General features: G+C 37.0%; 1 protein-coding gene across 15 annotated transcripts in view; it reads left to right on the forward strand.

Moving 5' to 3' along the window:
- NRG3 (neuregulin 3) overlaps positions 1-23099 on the forward strand; it is a 1147889-nt gene that overhangs the window by 1101009 nt on the left and 23781 nt on the right. For 4 of the 15 annotated variants that reach the window (XM_034931004.3, XM_034931000.3, XM_057298946.2 and 1 more), the window contains 3 exons: positions 1342-1469; positions 6503-6673; positions 12657-15949. In XM_034931004.3, the coding sequence (XP_034786895.1) occupies positions 1342-1469; positions 6503-6673; positions 12657-13164 (807 nt within the window). In that variant the 3' untranslated portion in view covers positions 13165-15949. Of the gene's footprint in view, positions 1-1341; positions 1470-6499; positions 6674-12341; positions 12414-12656; positions 15950-23099 lie in introns of those variants that run through there. The other 11 variants (XM_055093080.1, XM_055093079.2, XM_063607483.1 and 8 more) reach the window with 4 other exon arrangements.

Raw genomic sequence — 23099 nt, forward strand, 5'->3', positions numbered from 1 at the left:
TTACAATAAAATATGTCCCACTCCTTCCTCCTGGATTCATTTTTCTTCGGTTAGAACTATTTCTTTCTCCATTTCTTACTTCATAAGTCATCTTTAGAATCTATGTAAATATAAGACTACAAGCAGCCACTACCAATTGATTAGAAATGGGACTTAGGGTGGAATTTATCTTTAGTTTTTTATAGTTCAGAGATAACATTTCTAAAAGGCTAGGAAACATCTTAGAGTATCATCTTAATTATTGTATCTACCTTCTTTTTACCTGGATCAAGTGCATTAAGTATTGTCTGTGAATTTTTTCAACAACTCTATAAGAGAGATTTTGTTATCTCACCATATAGATGTGAGATTCAAAAAGGTTGATTAACTTGATTTTTTTTCATCAGTGCTTCTAATACTGGCCTCTTTGCTTTTGAAATGAGAAAAAAGAAAGGTATACTGAGTTTTAGAGTTTTACAGTTACTCAGGTTAACACTTAAAATCTGTAGCTTGACACATTGGGTACTGAATATCCAGATTCAAAACTCTCTTTTATTTTGATTAGCATCCTTAGACTTCTATTTCTAAAGAAAGTCTTCACCTGGAGTTTCTAGAAGAGAACTCTTCTACCCTTTGCCACCTGTTCCAGCGCCCAGTGTGCAGGGAGTGTTAAAGTTGACAACTTATTGGCTCTTGAGATGCCATGTGATATTTCTTTTGGGGTAAAATTTTTCTGAAGTTGTCATCTACATAAGCCTTCTTTAGGCTTCTATATCTTATAAGCTATTATAGTCAAAGGAGAAACCAAGAGTTCTGAACTATAAGGAGTGAAATGCTCACAAATTTCTCTTGTTAAACATGGTAACTACCTGGTAACAAGCTGAAAGAGAAAAACAGTGGAATGTGGTGGCCAGATATTCTGAACCAATGTCTTTCATCATTCTCAGAATGTTATGAAATTTAATAAGTGTTGATTCAATCCTTATTATTAGTAACCCAGCTAGTAATTCAATTTTTTTGGTAAGATGTACATCAACTAAAACATACTTGTAAGTGCCTTTTGGCTGTCAGTCACAGTGTGCCGTGGGTGTACATTAATTAAAATGAGATAGCAGGCTTGGGATGCTGACATGAAGAACCCTCTTCAATGGATCCTGTCTAGGCACAGAGATGGTTGGGGCAGGGGAGGTGAATACTCAATGTATTGGAAACAGGACACAAATTATGTCTTATCTCCTGCTCTTCTAGTCAGGTGACCAGTAGGAACTGGAATTCCAGTAATTTCTCAATGCTTAGCTCTGGTGTTATAGGCCCTCCATAATGTATCCTTCATCTCAACTCTGTACGTGTGATTTCCCACAGTATTCTAAGGTGGAAAGGCATCCTGTGACTGCATTGGAGAAAATGATGGAGTCAAGTTTTGTCGGCCCCCAGTCATTCCCTGAGGTCCCTTCTCCTGACAGAGGAAGCCAGTCTGTCAAACACCACAGGTACAAGTAGCTCATCATGGTGGGTGTGGGCACCTTCACACTGTGTGTATGCTGGGTGGCACGTGCCAAGGACTGGCAGCATGACTTAGGAGAGACAACTGTTCTTGCTTCTCCTGTAGTTCTCTGTGGAGTAGATGCTCAAACACCTCACATCAGGTAAACCAAAGATACCAGTTTCCACAGCAGACAGCATTGCCCCTGTAAGAAACCTGATAGAACTATAGATAACACCCATCAAAGCTACAGACCAGCAAAAAAAAAAAATGCATTCTGAAAAACTATTTTAAAAAATATGTTATCTAGCCCGCCTTTTCTAGATTACACAGTTAATGAGTAATTCTTCCCTATGCAGCCTAATGTGACAGACTTCAGGTTTTCCAATATGGTTCTTACAAAGTAAAATTTTCCATGGGGAAGAAGCCTGGTGAATCTTCTTCTTGGGTCTATAAAATCTTCTGTTTTAAATGAGGTGGCAGTTTCTTGCAAGCTTCCCAGAAATTGGCTGCTTTGGAGAAAAAGCCAAAAACATAGTTATTTGACACGTTTCATAGCATTCTAAAGCTTAACTTGTACTTCAGCATCTTCTAGTCCACACTTTTCTGTTATCAGGATTCTGAAACTCCAGATATTAAAGGTATTTGTTCTAAACCAAATGATGAAGTTTATGACTAATGCTAGATTGTGTTCAGATATACATCCTCAATCTTTATGGAAGTTGTCCAAAGATTTAAGCTTCCTTTTCTTAGTGAGATGTACAATATTTTACAATTTGAAAAAATTATGAAAAAATAAACATTTTAACAATGAAAAAGTAAATAAGAGTTGTTCCCAGCAATGAAAGTTGAATGTTGTTGCCCCTTTGTTTTCACATGTTGGGCAATAGTTTGCACAACACCAAGCCGGAAACATACATGATAGAAGAAAACTACTTTCTCCTTCACCTTTTAATGAGTTACATGAAGAGGATTTTATTGTTTCTGGCCACACTTACTTTGAGGTTTTTAGTCACTCTTGACACTAATCCTCAGCACTTGATGGTAATTTTTATTCTCATTCTACATGAGTAGAGACTAGAACACTGAGAGTTTGCCATTTAAAAGAATATGGTATGAATCTATGTCCAATTCAGGATTGAAATATGTTTGGCTCTTGGATAATTGCTTTAGCTATTCTTACTGCAAGTTTTGATTTATATCAATGTTGCATTTACAGAATATTTTCCTGTGAAAAGAGCATTTCATTTCACTGGACCTAATGGAAGTTGTCTTAATTAGGGAAATAAGTCCAATATTACCAGTCTTTCAGAAGACAGATATTTTCTCCCAAATGGTGTTTTCTCCTCCTGATTATGACACGTTAAAGTAGTATTCCACCTAGTCAAGTAATTCAGTATAATATCATTCTAGTATTATATGAACTGTATTCTGTCATAAATGTTTTAAAATTGATATATATGTTTTAAAACATCAGCTCTTAATATGTTTGAGCTGCAATATTCCTATCCCCAGTTCTCGTGTGCTTTTATGCTCCCTCCTAAACTTGGCTTCTCCTATGGTGTCTAGGAGTCACTCACAGATTAAATAAGGACATCTTTAAGAGACCTTCCTTTTTGTTTGGATCAATGACATTGCAGTATCTGTTGGCATACACTGTGTCCTGATAGATGGGCAAGGGTTGACTTACAAAATGCTTTTAGAACTTTGTAAATTATAGTTTAATATATCATAGCTTTTGTTTTGTAAAACATGCAATAGACTTGAATGTTTTCATGATTAATAACCCAGGCACTGATTTATATATCCTGCAAACTGCACCATAACTTCCTGAATGCCACTGAGTTAGAAGGCCTGAATAGCTGATTGATCAATAGGCATAAAACTCTTTTTAAGACAGGTCACTAGTTCATACTGATATACTTTGTTGTTATGACAGTTTAGCGAACTATGAATAATTAATTTCTTTTGTGCACTGCAAATATGACTCATTTGGATAACTCATATATGAAACAGAGCTATTAATTCAAAGCCATTATTTCTAATGTTTAGTTCAAAAAAAATCCCATCTGTTTAGAAAATAAATCTATTACGGCATGTCATATTTATTTCATTATATTTTGGCAATATAAGTCACTTATCTTTTTTTATTATTTTATTTTTTTGGAGATAGAGTCTCGCTCTGTCGCCCAGGCTGGAGTGCAGTGGTGTGATCTTGGCTCACTGCAACCTCCAGCTCCTGAGTTCAAGGGATTCTCTTGCCTCAGCCGTCTGAGTAGCTGGGACTACAGGCATGTGCTACTATGCTGGGCTAATTTTTGTATTTTTGGTAGAGACGGGGTTTCACCATGTTGGCCAGGCTGGTCTTGAAGTCCTGACCTCAGGTGATCCGCCCACCTCAACCTCCGAAAGTGCTGGGATTACAGGTGTGAGCCACTGTGCCCCGCCATGTCACTTATAAAAAGCATGTATGTAGGTTTTTTGCATTGAAATAATTCCAGGGTTTTCAGTGACAGAGAGGACCCTTTGAATTGCCAGCTGTGGCAGGGGAGATAGAGGAACTCATCGTGCTGAGCACCTACTGTGTGCCAGGCTCCATGCCCCATACTTTGCATACTTCCTCTCTTTAAACCTCCACATCCCATAGCGAACCTAGGAAAATTCTTAAGTAGAATGCTGATATCTTCCTTTTGTCACTCCCTTCTCACTCTGGCAGCTAGTTTCTACCTTTTTTGTTTTCTGCCTTGCCCTGTACACCAAGAGGGCTGCAGGCTCTTATGTCCTCTGGTTTCTGTGGGTTCATTGTGAGGCACAGGCATGAGATAGATGGCAGGGAAGACAGTGAGGTCATGGCACTTGTGTCCCCTTCCTCCCTGCTTGGTTGCCTTCCTTATATCCCTTTTCTGGGGCCATGGAGCCTGCAGTGCGGCCCCCTCCTTACAACTCACTTTCTCTCTGCATTCTGGGAACTGCTCCCTCTCCTTGTCCCTTAAGTCAGAGGGATAATAACAGCTTCCCATAGTAGTCCTGGGGCACAGCAGTCTCATTTATTGCTTTTTTTCCCCTCGAACACTTATCACACTTTTGTTTATAGCAAAATCTCTAACAATGAACCAGGTTAAAGTGCCATCTATGTCTCTCCAGGACTCTGACTGGTACAAGTACCTCCATCAGCATCATGCTTCTGTTAACTAGTTACCTGCAGACCTGAGACTTATACTCAGTTGCAGCCATCTCTAGCATCCAAGGCTTCAGGCCCTGCAGACCCCATCATTGCCACTGGATGGTAGATAAAAGTAGGAAGGCAAGGAAGCAAATTAGCTGTTAGAGAGCTTCTCCAACTTGTGGGCTTAGTGAGCTACCTAGACATCCCTTGTTAGACATTTGGGGACACACCATATAAAGAATGAAGGTATAGGGGCTAGGCACAGTGGCTCACACCTGTAATCCCAGCACTTTGGGAGGCCTAGGTGGGTGGATCACCTGAGGTCAGGAGTTTGAGACCAGCGTGGTCAACATGGTGAAACCTCATCTCTACTAAAAATACAAAAATCAGCCTGCCATGGTGGGCGGTACCTGTAGTCCCAGCTACTTGGGAGGCTGGGGCAGGAGAATCACTTGAACCTGGGAGGTAGAGGTTGCAGTGAGCCAAGATCGTGCCACTGCACTTCAGCCTGGGTGACTCTGTCTCAGAAAAAAAAAAAAAAAAAAAGGAATGAAGGTATAACAATGAATGTTGCCAGATATGATCTCCTGCTTGCACACATTTAGGAAGTTAATGTTGGCTTGAGGAATATAAAGTTGGATCAGTCACCATGCCACAACCAAGAAAGTGGCTACTAACACTCAAATATCAGATTTTCAAACTCTAACCTTAAATAATATTTGCAAAGTCCTGTTTTGTATTGACTAAGTAGAATTAACAGTAATATTGATGGAATAAAAGTGACATAACCCCAAATAATATAGTAATATGGGTAAAATGTCTTTGAGAGACTGGTTTCTTTAGAACCTTGATAAATTTATTGAAATTTTGAGAATGCTTTCATCTTTCTTTCTATAGTTGTATTGATATTTACAGAGTTAAATGAGAATGCAGCACAAAATTCTCAGTTCCTTTATTATTTGAGCACTGCAGAACCAGTGTGACCGCATAAACTAGCATCTCGTGGAATGTCTACACATGAGCAAAGTTCTCCTCACCAGTCTACAGTAGGGTCAATTCAGTGGGGTGGAGATGGGAATGGATATGGAACAGGTAATGAGTCTCATCAGCAATGGATTTTTATAGAGTCTAGTTCTTTTCTGTACATAATCTATGTAGGAATTCTCAGTTTGTTAAGGCCTGTGGTATAACCCACTTACATGTTTTGCTCATTGATGGCATCTATAAACATATAGTTATTTAGGCATTTGGATGTATGAGTCAAATAAAATATATAATCAGATGTTTATTAAAAGCAAACTCAGAAGAAAAATAATTTAGTTTGTCAAGACTGATTAAAATCTGAGGTAGTGAACAGGGAATTTAACACATATGTTAATGAGAAAATGCCAATTAAAATTTGTTAATTTTATCGCTAATAAGTGAATTTTTTTTCCCCATAAATCCCTTCTGGGCTTACTGTGTTCAGTTTTTGTCAGTGTCTCATAAGAAGGCTATTTTTATTTGTATTAGAGAGACAGCTACGATGGCTTGGATAATCAGGATGGATGGGAATGAGGAGCTTGAGAATTCCTTAAGTTCACCTCTTACCTTGGCTGGAAAGTTGCAATGATTTTCATCAGTCATGCTCTAACCTAGAAAGCCAGAAATCCAGGAACTTCCCTTTTTCTCAGTGTCTCCAAAGGTAAAATGGATTGGGCCATTCCTGATCTCATTCTACCACATATACTTCATTCAGGGATGGCCCCTGGCCTAGAACTTTGAGAATTTGGGGTGCAGATTCAGTGTTTGCAAAGCTTGAGCAGCCACCTGTGAGGTTATTGCTATGATGTCTTTTGTTTGTTTGCTTGTCTGTTTTCATTCCACCCCAGCAGGAGTCTATCCTCTTGCTGCAGCCCAGGGCAAAGAAGTGGCATGCTCCATAGGAATGCCTTCAGAAGGACACCCCCGTCACCCCGAAGTAGGCTAGGTGGAATTGTGGGACCAGCATATCAGCAACTCGAAGAATCAAGGATCCCAGACCAGGATACGATACCTTGCCAAGGGTAGGTCTTAAAACAGCAGTGGAATTTAGGGAGGGTGTCTTTAATGCCATAGCTTTAAGTTAAGTTTTAAGTTCCTTGGGGTTTTATTCATTGATTTATTCATTAACTGGCTATATATGCTTACTGCCATCTTTGTTCTACAAAAAGTGAACCAACTTTGATGTATAGTTGTGATGGAAATAGGTATCAGGGAAACATTAGATTAGAAAGAAATATAACTAGGAAGAAAGTAAGTGTAGCTCTCTAGGCAATATGTTATTAGATCATTTGCTAATACAACTGGAAATTTGTCTTTGATTTAAAAAATCAAAGGAGGATTAAAGTGTTCCTTCATCTGCAGATTAGAAAAAGGACCGAATTCTCTGATAAGTATTGTGAAAAATACGCTAAACAATAACTCATGGCATATGTACAGTATCTGCTTCCCCTGAGCTTGAATGTAGAATTTGGGTCAATGTTGAGAGTGTAAAGTCAAAGTACAACTTACTGAACTCATATATGCAAGTTAGGGGTAGACGGGTGGGCTTTGGACACCATTGCTGCTGCTCTTTACAGTGCAAAAGGTGTCCCTTCCTCTGGTGGACACAGATCCATAGAGGCCTCAAAGCATGGTGAGCTGAGTACAGGATGAATGTTAACCATTATCCACGTAGTTGGCATAAACTGCCCAACTAAACATGCGATCCTTGCTTAAACTGACTGGAATTCAAATCCCATCTCTGCTCCTTACTACTAGTGTGACTTTGATAACATTTTACGATGTGGTCTTAGATGCTCTTATCTATAAATTGAGAAAAATAGACCAGACGCACTGGCTCACACCCATAGTCCCAGCACTTTGGGAGGCTGAGGCATGCAGATCACTTGAGTTCAGGAGTTTGAGACCAGCCTGGGCAACATGGCAAAACCCCATCTCTAACAAAAATACAAAAAATTAGCTGGGCATGGTAGTGTGTGCCTGTGGTCCCAGCTGCTTGGGAGGCTGAGGTGGCAGGATCCTTTGAGCCTCAGAGGTGGAGGCTATACTGAGTGCAGACGGTGCTCCTGGACTCCAACCTGGGTGACAGAGTGAGACCCTATCTCAAAAAAGAAAAAAAAATACAAATAATTGAGTAAAATAATATCAACCCCCTGAAGATTGTTGGGCAGATGTTTAAAAATTATGTGTGTAAAGAGTTTGTAGTAGACACACAGTAAGCAGAGAAGTGGTACTGGTATTTATTGTCACAGTAATTGTTATAATTTTTTCAGCAATTTCAAGTGCATTGCAATCAGGGTTTACTCTAGAAATTTCAGAAATCACTTCCCTCACTCAAGCCAGGTTCTTGTGGCTCTGTTTTTATCTCTCTGAATGAGCCAAGCCAGGTTTCTATGCTGCTTTGGCCTGGATGATTTTTCCAGACTGTCTCTATCAGGCTAAAGATCAAAACAGGGGTTAGGTCTAGCACAGAGCCTCACGTTTCTCTTTTCATATGGGCATGGGATATATGGAGCAGTGTCCTGTCTAACAAAGATCAGCAACAGATTTCTTAAGGAAAACTGGAAGATAGGAAATAAATGGCCGGTGGCTAGGTTTTATAATTTTGAAGCAATTCCAAATGGACTGTAAAAGGCATTTGGTACAGATTTAGGGTGACAGTTGCAAAGTAAACACAACAGCCAAGGGGTTCAAAATGTATAATGCGAGTCAAGAAGCAGTTTGCATTTCTCTTGGTCTTATCTGTGGAAAAGCAGGCTTGCATTTAACCCATAATTATAATTGATCATGTTTCATAGTGCCTTTTCCATGTAAATAACTAATGATGCCTCTTATTAATGAATATGACTATATACATATACATAAACTCCCTGGGATGAATGTTACAAGAACAAGTGAGGGAAAATCAACTTCAGAGATTCTGTGAGTGGACAAAAAACCCAGCTCATGCTGGCCTTTTTTTTCTATTGGGCACTGTTATGACCATCTTTCCATATGTTCGATTAGTAAGGGTGCTTGGAACCTATGCCAGGCTCAAGCTTGAACAATGCACATATCATCAGGGGCTCAGAGATCTCATTACATGTTCAGGCAATGCTTTGCTTTTTTAACCTCCTGGGAGACTCACTTATTTTCTGCGTGGTGGTGGTTTTGTTTTGGTTCAGTCACTATTGGGTTGGAATATTCTCTCCAGTTGCCTGGCCACAGGTATTTTCCCATGTGTGATATCCACCAGATGTTGATAAATGGTGACTCTAAGTATAAGTCACTGTACACCCAGCACAATGAATCTCAGGGAGCAATCTCATTCTCAGTTCTTAAAAACAGCCATTTTCCACTCCCTGGGGACTGACTGTCTCTCTGGACTGGAAATGGGATTGGTAATAGAATTTCACAGCTAAAGGCCCTCCTTAAATCTGGCCCCAGCCTGGAGGAGGGGGAAATGAATTTGCAAGAGCCATCAGCCATCTGCTCCTTGTTTACCAAGCAAGTGGGCGCTGTCTATGACAGTTAGGCTTCCAACGTATGTGGCTTCTTTCCTTGGCAAGAACTTCAGCCCAGCTTGAACCTAACATCGATCTTATTGTAGCCTGGGGAAGGAGTGAGGTGGAGAGGAGATTCTTGAGGAAACTTTGTCATGACTGGATCCCTGGTCAATGACAGCCATGGTAATGGCTCACAGAATTTGAACTGTATCATGTCAGGAAAATCAAGCTAATGTATTCATATGCCAGACAAAAAGAGATGGAATCACAAAAGTTAGATTCACACCTTAAAAGCAGATAAAATTCAAAATGTACTGAATGCCTACCACACCTAGCTAGCAACTTTATATACTTCTCTTCAGTTATTCTTTAGAAATATTATTGATAAGCACATTAAGGATATCAGAGTTTAAATGGCTAGCCCAACGTGACATACACAGTCCTGTGTAAAAGAGCTGCGATTGAATACTGGCTTTTCTGACTAAATAAACCACTAAATCAACAAGGAATGTGAAGAAAAATCACATTTATGGCTGATCATTTGTAAACGGAATATCTAATTTTATGGCTTCAGAGGGAAGCGTGGATGCCTTCAAAATAGTGTGTTCATTCATTTTCATGTGCCCTAGGAACTGAGATGGTTTGGAGTCGCCTAGAGAAACACAAATTCCTTAGCCTGACTCATGAATGACTGGGAACCAAACCAAGTGACTAATAGTTGGAATCTTTCTTCTTTAAAAGAATGCTTCGACTCACATAGTTACAGACAAGATGCATTTGTAATTTCTTTGTTGAGGATGAGAGGAAGACTGGCCCAAAGTGAAATGATAAGCTCATGGACCGAACTTGTGGAAGCATCATTGGCCCTCAAGAGATACAGAACTTTGAATCCTCTGACTCAGAATCACATCTAGAAATTTAGCTCTCACTTAAACTTCTGCTGGAATACCAGTGGTGAGACACTCACATCATCTCTGGGGGGAAGTGAGGCTTGCCACTGTGTCTCTGGTAGAACAGGGCAGAGACATTATTTCAATTAGTCCTCAGAAAAATTTCCCCTCCCTCTGAGCAATCAAGTTAGTGTTACTACCTGATTGTTTTAATTGATGGCAAAATTAAAGTGAGGCTGCCATTTGTCTGAGATTCCAGAGCATATAGTAATTTTGGAACTTGAAATCATGTCTAATTCAGAACAAAATCACAGTTAGGAAAGTTCTCATTGTTTACAGCTCATCTTCATGTCATGGTAACATTTTAAATTTCAGTTGTTACCAGTCATGTGTTCAAAGCCTGACTTGGGAAGTGACATCTAATAGTCCACTGCAATTCCTCTTTCTCATCTAAATCCTTTAGTCAGTCCTCTGGCATATGAGAAGAACCCTCAAAGTTTGGCGTGAATTGCCTTTGATTATGTCTTAGTCATGCCACATAGTTGACTTGTTGAATTTATATTCTCTAAGATATTTGCACCTTTTTTCAACTGTTTAGACCCAAGTGTAAGAATTTTTACCTGTCACCATCGCACATCAACTTACCAGATTCTACCTGCTGGTATATACCCTGATGAGATTTGTGGGAAATGCTATCCTGGCTACATTTTTTGTCTCTGTTTCACTGGTGAACTTGACAGGCAGACTTTCTATATTTTCATACATACAAATCATGCTAACAAGATGGTGCCGAGAGCGAAACAAAAACCTGAAATTTGTTTCTTTACTTCTTGTTGAAATTGATTTATTGATTTGAACTTTTAGGCTCATATTTTCAGCTCATATATTTTAGGCTCATATTTCTCATATAACACTAATGAGAATGGAGTAATATTCCCCAAGAATTTCCAAATATGTAGCTGTGCAGTTTGTATGAATAAAGATTACATATCCCCAAAAAGATATTCTGGTTCCCCTTAGGATAGTCGTTCATTAGCAACCTCTAACATTGACAGTAACAATTAGAATAAGACAACTTGGGTTTAAATTCTCTGTGTGACACATACTAAAGATATAATTTTGGGAAAGTCATTTGAGTACCTCTTAGTCTATTTTGCGCACCCATTAAATGATAATAATAAATAAACTACAAGGTTTTTAAAAAATAAAATGAGTTAATTGGAGGTGAAAGTGATTTTTACAAGCACTGTACAGATGTTAGCTGTTGTTATTAAGTCTTAAAATAGACATTAAGTAGGATATAAAGGGAGAGTTTACCTTGAAGATTTGTTTATGTATTCATGTGTTCACTCAGTTCAAGTGTATTGATTACCAACTCTGTATTAGGCACAGTAAGAGAGGATGAGCCTATAAAGGCCTAAATCTCTTCCCTGTTTGTGTTCACTATCTGGTGGAAAGACCTCTAATTTGCTTCCATCATGTCCTTACAATAAAGATTTGTATTTAGTGTGCAACACACTGCATTGCAATTATTATCTACATGTATAAACATGATTTTCATTTACATAATAATGGCAGTCGAGGAAAGGAGATTTATTGTATGGAAGGTTGATATGTTTAAATTGTGTCAAAATTTGAATGTTTAATGTTTAAATTAGGGACAAATAACTAAGAAATAGAATAAAACACTACTGTTCAAGTTCCAAAACCCCATTTTTTATAAATCTGCTATGTACCTGTCCCATTTTCTGTCATGGAACAGCACAGAGGAGACAGATTTACTAGCCCTGAACAGGCAAGAAGAGATCTTAGAAGATTCTGCTATATTCAAATGACTTGCAATGGCATATTGGCATTCTTGACAAGCCCTTGCCATGGACCAAAGACCTACTTTACTTGGTTTCTTGGTTACTTGGTTGTAAGGAAAGATGCTAGATGGGTAGAAGCCCTGTGGAACCCACTTCATATTCATCCCCAGGCAGGTAGAGGAATTGTTAGCCTCCCATTCCCACCGGCTGGCTCAGCAATCTGGCAGTGAGGTGGTTCCTTTAGAGCACAGTGCCAGTGGAAATTGGATTTGGATCCCCTAAAATCAGTGTGAAGCAGAAAAACTCGTGATTGTAGTACCTGGATGCTTAATATTGGGCTTCTTGATTGGCTTTGACTAGGGTGGCCACAACAAGTCTACTGGACTAACCCAGGGCTGAGAGGGTGGTCGAGTTGATGGAGTGGACTAATGCCATTATGGGTGTCCTGTTTGTCACAATGGAAAGGCCACACTTACCTGCTCAATCCCCATTTACTTTGTATTCTAGGATAGAGGTCAGGAAGACTATATCCCACCTGCCTATACAGCTGTGGTGTGTTGAAAGACCCCTGGACTTAAAGTAAGAAGATCTGGGTTTGAGTCTCAGTCTGTCACTTATTTTCTGTGTGACCTTGGGCAAGTCACTTCACCTATCTGAGCTTCAGTTTACTTCTCTGTTTAACTGGGAACCTATTATCCGTCTCATGGGGTTGCTGTGAGAATTCAGTGAGATGGTGCATGTGAAAAGTGCTTTGTGGATTGAGTATTGCTCTAACAAAGCCCAGTAGAAAGCAGAAGGAGTAACACTGTGTTTCTTTTTCAGGTATTCATCCAATGGTTTAAAAACCCAACGAAATACATCAATAAATATGCAACTGCCTTCAAGAGAGACCAACCCCTATTTTAATAGCTTGGAGCAAAAGGACCTGGTGGGCTATTCATCCACAAGGGCCAGTTCTGTGCCCATCATCCCTTCAGTGGGTTTAGAGGAAACCTGCCTGCAAATGCCAGGGATTTCTGAAGTCAAAAGCATCAAATGGTGCAAAAACTCCTATTCAGCTGACGTTGTCAATGTGAGTATTCCAGTCAGCGATTGTCTTATAGCAGAACAACAAGAAGTGAAAATATTGCTAGAAACTGTCCAGGAGCAGATCCGAATTCTGACTGATGCCAGACGGTCAGAAGACTACGAACTGGCCAGTGTAGAAACTGAGGACAGTGCAAGCGAAAACACAGCCTTTCTCCCCCTGAGTCCCACAGCCAAATCAGAACGAGAGGCGCAATTTGTCTTAAGAAATGAAATACAAAGAGACTCTGCATTGACCAAGTGACTTGAGATGTAGGAATCCGTGCATTCTATGCTTTGCTCAACAGGAAAGAGAGGAAATCAAATACAAATTATTTATATGCATTAATTTAAGAGCATCTACTTAGAAGAAACCAAATAGTCTATCGCCCTCATATCATAGTGTTTTTTAACAAAATATTTTTTTAAGGGAAAGAAATGTTTCAGGAGGGATAAAGCTTACCATTAAAGCTTTTGGGTAGAATTCTGAATCCAATTTCGGTTAGTCCCAACACTGTCCTCTTTGGCTCTTAGAAGATGTGGGCAATTCAGACCCTTGGCCCCACAGTGCCAGTGTCTCATTAAAAAACACTGGCAGTTAACCTGGTTTCAAAAAGAGGAGAGCTGCATCCCGCAGGTGGATGCACCAGTGAGCAGGTGGCCCTTGCCATTTGGCTTGCCAGTCCCAAGCCCTAAATTTCTATTCACCCAATAGCCTCATCACAGGTTATGTCATGTCGACACATGTAGTGTTTTCTATTTGATTTTTGGAGAATGCCACAAAATACTCTGCAATGGGAAGGAGGACAGGAGATAGAAGGAGAAACCGGGGGCAATCTTAACTACTCTTGTGTGCCACCTTCCTCTGAGATTTGAATGCACAGATCTCAGCTGGAGGTATGAAATTATTACAGAAAAAGAGACAAAAAAATCACTATATCGTGTCACTAAAATCATGCTAATAGAAATGTTTTTCCTTGAGATTGTTTAGAGGCTCTGGAGGAGCGTTTCTCAGTTTTTGTGTGCCTGTGTGCACATGTGTGTGCGAGCGTGTGTGTGTGTGGACTTGCTCACGCGGGCACATATGCTGTAAGCACATGTGTTCATTGTGCGTATGTGTGTGCATGTGTGCGTGTATTACGCTTGCTAAAATTTGTTCTGAAACATCAGGGAATCTAATATTCAGAAAAATATTTCCCTCTTAGATCTTTTCACTTTAAATTTTTCCATTAAGTATAAAGTTCAGTTAGTTCTTAAATCAAGGTCACTTGCATGGTGGGGTCATATAAAACTCTTGACACTGTCTAGACCATTTTCTGATGTGAATACTTTTGAGAGGATCAACTATTGGCTCATTAATGATATCAGTATCATAAGGTGAGTTCACCGAGGATGTGTGTTTATTTTGAATCATGCCTACTTAAATTATTAATACAAGACAATTAACAAATTGACAGTTACCATTTGCTTTCTCATCATCCTCATTACTATTTATTTTATAGCAAGTCTACTCTGTGTGGACCAAGGCTTTGGCTTCTGTGGTTAGTATGGGAAGAACAAATTGTTGAAATAAAAATACCCAGACTATTCGGCTCACAAGAAGCCCCCCAAAAGAACAGTAAATTGTGTTGTATGTTCATTTGGAATAAAGCAATATTTTTACCACTGCTAAGGTGAACTGAAACCTCTCCTGAAGATTTGTCTGTTTATTTACCCTCACTTTCATGGGACATATGAGGAAATTAGTGTTCACATATCCAGTCTTTTTCCAATTATTGGTGGTGTTGAGTTGTTATGTTTACACTGTTTTAAATAAAAAGGCACCGTATTTGAAAGCATAAAAGATTTCTTTTACTGTAGTTTTGGAAAACCTTGGTTAAAATCTCTTTGTGGAAGACACATTCCATGGAGAAGGAATGTAACTATTTCTGAGTCAAGCAGTGAATATATACAATTCTTATTTCAGGTTAAGTTGTTTCTGTTGAAAATACATTGCAAATTGCTCCTTGGGAACATCAGTTATTAGTAGACATATTCTCATGCAGAAAAAAGAAAGAGCACTATGTATTTATCAGAACTACTTAATAGAAATTCAAAGTCTCAGATGTTGAAACACTTTGGTAAAAATGCATTTTACATTTAACAGAAGGTTGTGTGATATTTATTATTTGTTCTGTTACAGTTCCATTGTTTTGAATATGGAGGTAATATTGGTAGAATTTCAAAAGATTATTATAAATTTGTAATGTCTAGATCATCTAAGTTCTCATTTAAAAATATTATATCTGTGGGAACATTTTAGAAAATGGTCTTAAAAACTAACAGATCTATAAAAACCCGATAAGTTGAGCATCCAGTATGTCATTGTGTTGAAATTTATCACAATTATCAAACACCTGGAAGGCCTCACAACTTTGTTGAAGTCAACCTTGTTCTTGTTTTTTTTTTTTTTTTAACTAAAATGTTATACTTGCTTATCTGGAAGATTGGTTCTGAATTTACCATTAAGAAGTTATATGCTGTGTGACTCACTGCAGTTATTCTAAGATATTGTCTACAGTGAAAACATTAAGATTGTCAATGAAACTTATGTCTTGGTCCAACCCCTTTTAAAAAATATGAAAAACTGTGTTATGTGATTATAACCCCACCCCCCATGTATTCTAAAAAAGCATTAATAATCTGGCAAATCCACTGGCAGTCTGATATAAAGTTTAGAGATACAATTACTCCCTTAATTAGTAGTCAAGATAAAACCCTCCATAAGTAATCTATATTAATGGTTAGTTTTTAGTGGTCATTTGTCTCCTTTAGGAATGTGATGCTTTCCTATGAAAAGTATTCAAGCTCAAAATTTACATCATTGGGTACCAGCTGACAAGTGCTGATGGCATCAGTACTTTCAAAGGGAATCTAACATGGAAAACACCTGGAGCCATCAGTACTTGATCCTTCAAGCTCATGTGCTTATTTCAACAAAACACATTTGATTTTGTTTCATTTTCCTTGTCTTTATTATGCAAATATATATTTGGAAATTTGTAATTAAATACGCTCCATATTCATTATTTACTGGAGAATGGATGGTACCTGCTATTTTTTTTACTTTGACTCATTTTCTGATATGCCTTTTTGTTTTGTAAAGCATATGTTATTCTAATTTGCCTGTGACTACTGTGGGATGCCATTCAAAATATGTGAGCAATCTTATAATGACGAGAAATAGTAGAAATGATTTTGGAAAATTAGCATCAAAATTTTACTCCTAAATTTCCTATGTATATTAAATGCTCTGTGTTTTATACTCTAGCCCAATATCTCCCTTGCTATGGGTTAAAAACTAAATATTTGTAAATTTATCACACCTCCAATGATTTACATCATTTCTAAGTAGCAATGGCAAAGTTGTCTAGAGGAGGAAGAGTGTTGTATATAGGACTTCACAAGTTAACCTGTATTGATCATATTAATAAATCAGACCTACTAAAAAAGAGAACAGAAGAGCCAAGCAGACTTCAAGAGAGTGCCCATTGGCTTCTGGATTGAATGACAGCTACAATTTGAGTGAGGCCTCGGGTGCCCATGGCTAAGGCTATCGGTAACAAGATCTCTACCAGAATATGTCTGATGGATGCCACAGTCATGCACACCAATCTTGCAGTATGGTGCTATAGGGAGCACTGACTTCGTAAGTCTGTGTGTTGGGGCAGAGGGAATAGTGGTCCCTTTGATTCCAGCCCCATAAACCAGAAAATACTGCACTGAAACAAGGGCTGTGAAACATTCCTCAAATAAGTATATAGCCAACCTAGGAACGCAGTAGGAGGGGTGGGATTTTTATTTGATCTTTTGGTATCTGGGAGACATTTTATATATAAAGAATACTTTTTTATTATTATTCAAATGTATAGATTCGATGTTTTCAACGGATAGCATGTCTATACTGTGTTTGTACTCTTGTCTTCAGAAATTCAGTCCTCATCTAGGCAAAACCAGCACAAGGTTTCAAGGCTGTTCTCAGTTTTAAATGCATCCCAATATGCCCCAGGAAATGAAGCCTTTAAATAAGCTTTATCTCTTCCTAGTTTATTATTTCTTTCCCTTTTAAAGAAATAGTGAGGGTAAAAGATGAAATTCACTCCTTTAGAGCCACAATATTCTCTTATAATCTGTTTCCTACTGTAACCACACATACACACGCACACACACACACACACACATAAATTTATATTAAATTTGTGAGTTGAATATCTTAGTACTTTTACTTCTGTTTAATTTGACAAACATCAAAGTGATTGCCTCATGGAATGCCAATGAAATCAAAGCATTGAGAGACAAGCCAACTTGGCAACGTTTTGATCATATAGGCATTTTTCAGTTCCTTCTCTTTTTTATGCAAGCAGAAATAATCTTGGGTTAGAAAATTCACAAGATCCTAGAATAACATCTCTGCTAGATTATCTCTTCGAAATGAACATCTAAAATGAGTGTAAATGATTGTTGTCCTTGTAGTGTATAATGTTCTCAAATATATTTTTTTATAAATTTAAACATAGCTTCTCCCAGAGGTGCCTAAACAGGTGCCTTTGCTTCTGGTACCCATTAAACTTCAATAAGGACAGAGTGTGTGTGTTGGGGGGAAAGGGGATGCTGAGGGCTAATGTTGCATACTCCAGTGAAGATAATAGCAGGGGTAACCAGATGTAATCTTAATAAAATAGAGAACAGCTTTCTAGTACTTTCATCATTTTTTTGTCATGAATACCTGTATTGATTGCACGTGTACTGTTGACTATGAAAGAATTAATTGTGTTTGTGATAGCAAACAATCTCTCATTGTTGGAAATGAATTAGAAAATATTTTCTATTGAAAGTTGTCTTTCTGAAAACTTATACCTTATCTACACATAAGACTAGTTTCATGACCTCATCCGTCAAATAAGGTGGATGACAATTTATCTCTGATTTCTCTTCCAAATTGACGGCTTGTTTTCCAGTCCTTCTAACCCAGACTTTATCTGGTCACCTGTCATTCTTTCACTTGAACACAAGTCTTTACAAAATTGATGGCTGTACGTCTATCTCACTAAGGCTCAAAAATAGAACCTGTATATCTATCAATGGATAATATTTGCATTTATAATATCACATTTAATTTCCATAGAGAAAAATACAGGATTGTTTTTGTGGTTGTTGTTAATGTAAATTTACCTCAGACAGGTAATAAAAAAAAGGGATGGACAAGAAAATACCCAATTCCAAAGCTTGAAAACAAAGGCCAAAATTTGCCCCAGAATTTTTTAAGAAAATGTGATGAATTATCAAAGACAGAACAAGGGGCTCTCTAGAGAAGGCATGAGACCTTGAAGATGTCCTTCTCTTACAGAGGCAGTGGACACACCCTCATTGGATATTCATAAATACAAGATACTTATTGATATTCTCAATTATTTGCATGTCAAACTTAATATAAAGTCTCCTACCAATACTGAATAAATTATCTGGAAATACTTTCACATCATGGTTTAAAATAATCCTATCTCTGGGAGCAGGATAGACAAAAGCAATGCAGGGTTTACTTGCATATTTACTTTTGATTGTAATTGCTGTTTTTGACAAATTAATATTTATATGCTCTTTCAGTAGCATCCTGACTAGCACTAATTATTCAATATATAATGTGTCTTGGTCAAGATCCCAAAGTCTGAATTCCTTAGCCTTCAATAAAACAATATAAAATGTTAAAATACTTGACCCAAAGACAGTAAATTGAAGTTAATTTTTTTAAATTATAAGAAGTCAATGTAGTATTTTACCAAATTGATTTTTTTAAAAATGCAGTTTTTACTTGTTTTTGATGTATTTAGAGGTCTGATGAACCCTTCATACAACCTTGTTATACACCAGACTGGTGCTTTCCTGTCTGAAATAAATTTAAATTTAAGGGCTCTACAAATCACACACACACAGGGCATACAGCACACATGGTGTGTTGAAACTCGATGACATAGATGACCTTGGATTCAGATATTTTTCATAGAAAGTCTACGCATGCAGCAAGAAAGTATAGTGGTTACTGTTGAAGGCTTATTCTTCACAGCCTGCTTTTGATTCTTGTCTTTATTAATAAAAGTCTGGAGGATAGATAACACATTTATTGAAACTGATACAAATACAACATGACAACTCACCTTAAACATTACTACACACTTGCCAGTGGCCACTGTGTATATTTTAAGAGAGCTAGAGAGAAATGCTGTGGCTGTCTCTCTCTCTCTTTTTTTTTTTTTTTTTGAGACGGAGTCTCGCTCTGTCGCCCAGGCTGGAGTGCAGCGGCGCCATCTTGGCTCACTGCAAGCTCTGCCTCCCGGGTTCACGCCATTCTCCTGCCTCAACCTCCCGAGTAGCTGGGATGCTGTGGCTCTCTCTTATTTTTTAAGCATGCAATTGTACACACTAAATCAAAATGAGTTCCCTAGTTCTTAATCATTAACAGATTTTATTAATCCATTTGGCCATGTTTTAAATAAGGAATGTAAATCACACACAGAATACATGAAAAATGGTAACCAGAATATTTCCAATTGTCATTTTAAAAACAATTTCTAGGAAACAATATCTCACGCCTCTGATAACTAATTTGTTTAAAAGAGTGTACACGTAGCTCTATTTTCTTCCAACAACCATTTCAAAATGGCATCTCCTGCACTGAGAGGATATGAAGGCTATGGAAAATATGCTGGACTTATGGCCCTCAACAACTTTGTAGCGTTTACTTCTACTATGGCTGCATTTTGTTTGTGGGGAGATATATCATACTCCTTATTAAAAATTAAGATGTGAATGTAATCATCGATTTGCATGTTGACTTTGTCAAGTAAGCTTTTATCTGTGGAGGGAATCCTTGGCCACCATTTCCCAATTTTATCTCCTCAATAGCCTTTGCCAAAGCTGGACGGTCAGCTTAGGTTGTATTCTTACTGCATTCACCTCTTATCTCATTTCCTCTTTATTAAACAGGGAACTTTCAGCTAAAATAAGAAGCTAATGTGATTTTGTAGAGAAAGATAGCTTTGTTCATTTGAGTTGTGTTAGTAGAGGGATAAATTAGGAACATTTCAAATGTAGATGATAATAAGGTTCATGACTTTAGCCACTATCTTCTCATATACAGACATAACCCTAGGGCCCGTAAATTTTCCTTATGTTGCAAACAGACTTTTTAACCTTCTTAGAATTGTTTCCTACAACAATATTTTCCATTTTATAAGAGAAAGACACAATCATCCATTTATGTAAAAGAAAAAACCAATAAATTAAAACCACATAATCATTATTTAAACAATGAATAAAAAATAAACCAATAACCATGTGTGTAAGGGCTTCAAACTAAACATTAAAAATTAAATATAGTCTAAGGCTAAAACTATTGTAAGGAAATATGAGGCAAATGTTTTGCACAATAAAGTCTGTTTTTAAAAAATATCTCTTCCCTGTAACTACACTCTTCTTTCTATATGGATATTTTATTTTTTAAAGAATTGTCTACTGGGCATTAAGTATGCATGTTGAGCTCTAACATTTAAATATACTAAATGTCCACTTTTTCATACCTTCAAATTTAACACAAAATTTATGAAAAATCTCAGTTTAAGTTGGAAAAAAAATACAAATCTGTAAAAAGAAATCATTAACTTTTATCCTGTCCTTATTTTCTCACTGACAACTTTCACTGAAGGCTCCCATCTTTTAAGCTAAACATAGGAGCAGGTCTGAATCAAATATAAGGGCAGATGTAAATATATTTTGAAAATTAAAATGTGTAACACAGACACAAGTAGTTGCAATTTTTCTTGGGTCCAAATGACCTAAATAGCTGAAAAGCATGCAACAAAGTTTGAGAAATGGGGCATCCCTTTGTCAAAAAAAAGAAGGTAATCCAGCAGATTTCAGCTGAAAAGAAAGATGAAATGAATAAGCACTACTGTGAGCCCTTTCTCCAGGCAAAAAGAAGAGACAGGAACCTGACTGTATAAACATTTCCATAATACATAAAGTCAATTAAAGATTTTCTTTTCACCCTTTTTAAATCTTATGTAAAAATTGTCACTGAAAGTGTGAAAAAAGTCAACCATTAATTCACCATGCTAAAATCATAGTAACTTGTATCTTTGTATATTTTTTCTCATTTTCCACATATAGGCATATTTTTACAAAATTACTTTCCCACTGTGTTGTATTATAATTTAAAACATTATATATCATATTGTCCTATGGCAATACATTGTCTTTATAAACATTTTATTTAAAGACTGCATAAATTCCGGTTTGCTTTTATATTATGACTTATGTAGACATTCTATTATTATTTGACACAAATTCACCCAATTTATTTACTACCATAACTAACCCCACAATTAATACTACAACACACATTACTTTTTTTTCTGGAAAGAAACTGCAGATCTATAAACACATTTCATAAGATCTGTAAAGACCTGAAATTGTAATTCTTGTGTATAGGTTAGTGAATGCATTTTCTTTTTTGTGAAGTGGAAAGGTCTATAACTAAAAATTACATAATGTTTGGAAAAAATAGGTGAGCCTCAATGGTTAAGATTATTTTCTTTAAGTAATTTCCTGGTCATACTTTGCAAGAAGTGGTACGGCTGCGTCAAAAAGTATGACCGTTTTGGAAATTCATTTTAGATATTACTCAATTGTTTTCTGGAAGTGGCTAATATATACAGTTTTAACATTCATCGAGCCTTCTGTTTACTTTGTATTTGCTTAACAATATAACAAATTGTGGTTAAAATATAATTGATTTGGAATAGTCAGAAATGCATTATTTTAATAAAGCTTAATTTTATTTTTAATTAAAAATATTACATGTTTACACATAAGATATATGAGAAGAAACATTTTAGAATGACCAGAATACAATCGCCATTAATATTTGAGCACATTCCCTTCCAATATTTTTTATTGAATGTATACTTACTATGTGTCTCTTACAAAATTGGAGTCATCTAGTATTTAAAATATTTTATCCCACTTTATTAACTTTACGTACAGTCTGATAATTTTCTTCACTAGTAAAGTATCTTTATACATATGCTTAATGGCTATACAAGCCATTATATGCATACATTAAATGCATAAGCACATTCATATTTCGAAGTGTTCTCTAAACATTGATCCTATAATATATTATTAAACTGATTTTAAATGTTTACTACCTTTGACTTACATCAGTATTTAATAATATATGTACACACATATGCATTAATATTTTCTGGGCATAAACATATTTTCATATATAGATAGACAAAGATATTTGGTTCTCCCACAGTATTAATTTTGTTTTTAAGCATCTTCCTTCATGGATTTTGATCACCAATATTATAATATTTTGTTAAGATAAACAGACAGCTGTACTTTTTTAAAATCCCCGGAGAAGACACTGCATCACTGACTAAATTTATACCTCCTAATTCATACTGTAAGAAGAAGGAAGAGAAGGAAGAGGAGGAAGAGGAGAGGAGAAGAAGAGGGGAAGGTTTTTTAAATGTCATCAATCTTGGAATAAGGAAGAAGTGACATTATTATACAGGAAAACCATTTGAAAGAACTGTGGATATGCATGGCATTAGATGTTTTACATACATTAACTTAGTCATCATCATAACTCTATAAAGTATGTATTCACATTAGCCCCATTTTAAGATAAGAAAACTAAAGTACAGAGTTAAACAACATGCCTAAGCTTATACAGATAAAAACATTGTAAGGGACTGCATTTCAACCCAGAATCCCTGTAGCCTTCCTTTATATTTTCTCATCGTTATTATTTTTTTTCTTGTACATTTCTGATAGTGATCCGTTAAATGTTCAAGACAGGTTAGAATCCTCAGGACTAAGCAAGGATGATTCTGACCCTAGTTCAACAATCCCATAGATTGGCTAGAATGAGGGCAGACCACAGAAGTAATAGATGGAACTGGATGCACGCAATTATGTGACTTATTGGAAATTCTGATATACAAAATAGAGCAATCAGAAATTTAACAACATTGCTATTTCTTGTCCCAAATGTGACAGGCAGCAGTGTTAGAAAGAAAGCCAGAAGAGCCATATCCATGGCAGTCACTATTGCTTCCATCTTGGGAAGAATGACAATAAAATGGCAATCCTTAC

This window comes from Pan paniscus, chromosome 8 (assembly GCF_029289425.2).
Source record: "Pan paniscus chromosome 8, NHGRI_mPanPan1-v2.0_pri, whole genome shotgun sequence".
Lineage (NCBI taxonomy): Eukaryota > Metazoa > Chordata > Mammalia > Primates > Hominidae > Pan > Pan paniscus.